The sequence below is a fragment of the Solea senegalensis genome, linkage group LG5 (assembly GCF_019176455.1).
Source record: "Solea senegalensis isolate Sse05_10M linkage group LG5, IFAPA_SoseM_1, whole genome shotgun sequence".
Lineage (NCBI taxonomy): Eukaryota > Metazoa > Chordata > Actinopteri > Pleuronectiformes > Soleidae > Solea > Solea senegalensis.
Genome location: NC_058025.1, coordinates 21,790,614 through 21,795,316, shown reverse-complemented (window position 1 = coordinate 21,795,316; position 4,703 = coordinate 21,790,614). Strand labels below are relative to the sequence as shown.

Here is a 4,703-nt window from a genome sequence, read left to right as displayed (position 1 = left end):
TTCTTTTTCTGCATGTTTTTTTTTTATTTGCATATGTGCACAAGCCTTGCATTATTTCATGCAGAACACAGAAGTCATATATGCAATCTATTTATCACACTCCAATGATTGGCTGACACCCACTCTCACACCAAGGCCGGCCAGTTAAATAACACTCCTCACTCACAGTATTGGTTAAAAAAAAGAGAAACTACCCAGTGAGCATCAGTTCCCTTGTTGTTGCAGATGTCGGACCAGACTGGTCCTGAAATGATTGAAAAACAACAGTAAACTCTATAGTAACCACAAGTTACAACAACAGCTCACAGAAGGTTAAGGTAAATGACTTTTTATTTAAAGTCATTCACCGAAAAAAGTTGGACATCACCAAACGTTTGTGTGTACGTGAACTTATTTTATGCAGCAACAAAAAAAAACTTTCGTAATATACCACTATAAATGACAAAGTCATTATTTACTCCATTTAAAAGGTGGTATTTGTACAGTCCAGTTGTGCTCTGATCAAAGAGAGCAAAACATCTCAGTGGTGTCCCCTCTGCATTCAAAACCTATTCACATCTCTCCTTGAAAGTCTCATAAAGCCAATAAATTATCTTCAGAACCAAACAGAGCTCAGATGAAAACAACCTAAGGCCATTTCATGATCAGTACATGTGACGTAAGCTCTGTGGAGATGAATGGGGTCATGACTCCGTACACGAGTGAGTCTGAAAACGTCCATTAGGTGGGAGCGTGTGGTCTCCCAGACAGGAACTGCTGAATTTCTCTTTGCAGCTCCTCGTTGCGTCTCTGGGCCTCGTCCCGAGTGCGCTCGGCATTTCTCAGGCAGATCTCCAGAGCGGACACGCGGTGGCGCTCTTTCTCCAGAGCCAACTGGAGCTCCGCCACTGTGGCCCTCAGATCCTTGTTCTCCAGCTGCACACTGAGGAGCGCAGAGACACCGACGGTTAAGAAAATAGAAAATGCAGTCCAAAAACAATCAACACTTGTTGTGATACACAAAGTCAAAAACAGGCTCTGTCAAGCAAAACTATCATACTTGTTTTGAGTTAAAATGATATACATATATAAAAATGATTGCTTTCTTTCATTTATTATCAACGGGAATCATCTCTGCCATGTTGTATTGTAATGTTTGTACAGTAGCAGCAAAGGGTGGAAATATAACATCCTTTAAGTCAAGTGTAAACTGTTATTTGTGTTTAAAAACCGCAGATAAAGAAGTGCACAGTTCAAAATAAAAAATAAAAAAAATAAAGCACATTGAAAGAATGTGTCCCACATGTAACGACTAGTGAGAGTCTGTTATTAGTGAAGTATGAGAGTCACTGTTACTCACCTGTTGACGAGTGGCTGGCTGTCTTTCTTCAGCTCAGACTTGCTGTTGACCTGCTGACCTGAACCTCCCGCTGTCAGGAGCTCTGCACTCTTGTGACTGGACGGCACCTGGACGGTCTGAGGCTCACTGACGACAGGTATTTGGGAACCAGCTGTTGAAGAACCCGTGCCGTCACTTTCTCTGCTGGCTGTGGGTTCATCGCCTCCCTTCTTGTTACTCGTGTGGGACCCCCCGAACAACGACATGGAGCTCCGCAGGTCCAGGATCTTAAAAATGTCCTCTGACAGTGTCCCGCTCTTCTCCTCCACGCCCTCCTGAATGCGACTCCACCGGTTTATAGCGTCGGCCTTAGCTGCCATTCCAGTGAGGGGGCAGTTGAAGGTGGGCAGGGTCTGGGTGCGTTTGCGGGGATTTCCAGGCCAGTCATCTGCTGTAGCAGAGAGATGATCTGGATGGAGGTTTTGGGGGTTGCGGTTCCCTCTGTCTGGGTCTGGACTGTCGGTGTCCTCTTCCTCCTCTGGAGACTCAGACATCGATGCATCACCCATCTGAGGTCGACACATCACAGACATGTTACAGTATGTGTGCAAAGCGAAGCGGAATAAACTTCACTGACGTAACAGATCAGGGAGGTCTTCTTTTGTGTTGTCGAGCCAAAATGCTCTAAGAGTTAAAACCTGTGTCCAAGTCGAGGTCAAATAATTCAGAGCAAACCAGGCACAGAACATCAATGCAGAAGAGCGGTAAATATTATGTGGGAAGGGTTCAGGTTATAATAACTTTTACTAGACATATAAAACCAAAATAAAGGGAGCAAAGTACAAATGAGAGGGGGAGCCCTCTTAAACCTCCCTCTGGTTCTGTGTTTTCAAAGTCCACATTTGATTTCTTTATATGAGACAAGGTAACTTGATGTGTGGTATTAATAAGTATAAAGACATAATATATTATCTCACGAGCCAAATAGAACTGTACGACAGGCCAGATGTGGCCCGCGGGCCTTGGGTTTGACACATTAGCCATAGACCTTCAATAAAAAAGGATGTAGTCGTCGGGGTTCTTCTTTAAGCAACCATGAAGAAGAATTCTTCATGGCAACTCCACTGGCTACAAAAAGAACTATATTATAATAATAATAATAATAATGATCTTCTGGATTCTTGTGGTCTATGGGTTGATGTCACCATCATTACAATTATTGACCAAAGAAGTTTTACATAAACTATGACAAATAAGAAACATATTTGAGTTTTTTTAAATTTGCATGAGTGCACTTAATGAAGCCTTGCATTATTTCATGCAGAACACAGATGTCATAGACGCCCGAGCTGTAATCAGCGTACCACAATCTATTTATCACACCCCACTGACTGGCTGACGCCCACTCTCACACCAAGGCCGGCCATTTAAACAACACTCAACGACCCAGTGAGCATCAGTTCCGTTGTTGAGGCAGATGTCAGAGGAGAATGACCAGACTGGTTCTGAATGTTTGAAAAACCAAAGTAAACTCTAGTAACCACTAGTTACAGTTCACAGAAGACCACACTTCTAAATTGAAGTCAAAAGTCATTTACCTAAAAAAAAAAGCTTGGCCATGTTCAGGCGTTACACCTGTGTAACGAGCCAGAGCCAACGCAGGATGTTAAAAGACTTCATGTACCTCTGAAGATTCCCAGCCCACAAAGCTGCGGGGAGTGTTCTTCTGGCTCTCTGCCTTTTTGGAGGGAGGGGAGGGGAGCACGTCTTTGGAGAGAGGAAACAACTTCTCGTGCTGTCTGATCATCACTGTCATCAACTTTTGGATCTGAGGAGTCGCTGTGAAGAAAAACAGACACAGATTTGGGTTTTTTTTCTCTTAAGCTGAATTACTGATTGATTTCCTGGACAGTTTTTTTTGCAGTAAAAGTCTTGAAGGATATGGGATTTACTGTACTTAAGTTTGAGAAGTAAAAGTATTAAAAAGTTAGAATTTTGCGACAGTAGCTCAGTGGTAGAGCAAGTTGTCTTTCAACAAGAATGTTGTGGGTTTGATTACTAGCTCAGCTCATGTATTTGTGTCCTGAGAAAAGACGCTTAACCTCACATTACTCCTGACAGCACACAGCCTGACACACGGCTGTGTGAATGGATGAATGAATGGCACAACGTGTAGTGTAAAGCAGCTTTGTTAGGCACATACTAAACTATGACCTTTTTGGGTTATTTTGGGAAAATTTAGACATATTTACAGTTTCACATTACTGTGTACTGCATTGATTACAGAGTGTGCTATTGTTCCCAAAAGAAGGCTTGGCTGAGTGTTCTATGATACTACTTCTATACCGCCAGCCTCCCATGAGGGATGGTTCAAATCCCCCCCCAAATGTTTTGATGTCTTTTTGGACAATATAATCAACTATGACTTTTTGTCTCATTTTGGACGACATACTAAAGTATGACTTTTTTTGTCACATTTTGGAGGACATACTAACCTATGACTTTTTAGTCTCATTTTGGACGACATACTGAACTATGACTTCTTTGTCTCATTTTGGACGACACACTAAAGTATGACTTTTTGTCACATTTTGGAGGACATACTAACCTATGACTTTTTGATTTTGGACACATACTAAATGACTACATTTTGACGACATACTCTTTTTTGTCACATTTTGGAGGACATACTAACCTGAGACTTCTTTGTCACATTTTGGAGGACATACAAACCTATGACTTTTTGTCTCATTTTGGAAGACATACTACAATATGACATTTTTGTCACTTTTCGGACGACATACTAAGCTATGACTTTTTTTTGGTGTCTTTGGAAGAGATACTAACCTATGACTTTTTTGTCACATTTTAGACGACATACTAACCTATGACTTTTTTGTCACATTTTAGACGACATACTATACTATGACTTTTTGTCTCATTTTGGACGACATACTAACTATGACTTTTTGTCACATTTTGGACGACATACTAACCTATGACTTTTTTGTCACATTTTAGATGACATACTAATCTATGACTTTTTTGTCACATTTAGGACGACATACTAACCTATGACATTTTGTGTCTTTTGTTCCGGACAGCCGACATGCTAGCTATGACTTTTTGGTGTTTTTGGAGAGATACTAACCTATGACTTTTTTGTCACATTTTGGACGACATTCTATATATGACTTTTAGCTTCACATTTGGACGACATACTAACCTATGACTTTTTTGTCACATTTTGGAAGACATACTAAGCTATGACTTTTTTTGGTGTTTTTGGAAGAGATACTAAGCTATGACTTTTTTGTCACATTTTGGACATCTTACTAAACTATGACTTTCTGAACGACATACTAAACTATGACATTTTTATCAA

General features: G+C 40.8%; 1 protein-coding gene across 1 annotated transcript; it reads right to left on the bottom strand.

Moving 5' to 3' along the window:
* LOC122769096 (rho GTPase-activating protein 25-like) lies at positions 1–3,264 on the bottom strand. Its single transcript, XM_044025374.1, has 3 exons — positions 3,003–3,264; positions 1,340–1,887; positions 1–922 (listed from the first exon to the last, which is right to left on the bottom strand). The coding sequence occupies exons 1-3, from the start codon at positions 3,132–3,134 to the stop codon at positions 721–723; spliced, it is 882 nt and encodes a 293-aa protein (XP_043881309.1). The 5' UTR covers positions 3,135–3,264; the 3' UTR covers positions 1–720.
* Positions 3,265–4,703: the final 1,439 nt, after the last annotated feature.

Excerpts from the sequence above, each read along its gene's own strand:
- LOC122769096 (XM_044025374.1), bottom strand. The coding sequence starts at position 3,134 with ATGACAGTGATGATCAGACAGCACGAGAAGTTGTTTCCTCTCTCCAAA. Across the intron at positions 1,888-3,002 it reads TGGGCTGGGAATCTTCAGAG|ATGGGTGATGCATCGATGTC; the intron begins GTACATGAAGTC and ends TGTCGACCTCAG. Across the intron at positions 923-1,339 it reads AGCCAGCCACTCGTCAACAG|TGTGCAGCTGGAGAACAAGG; the intron begins GTGAGTAACAGT and ends TGCGCTCCTCAG.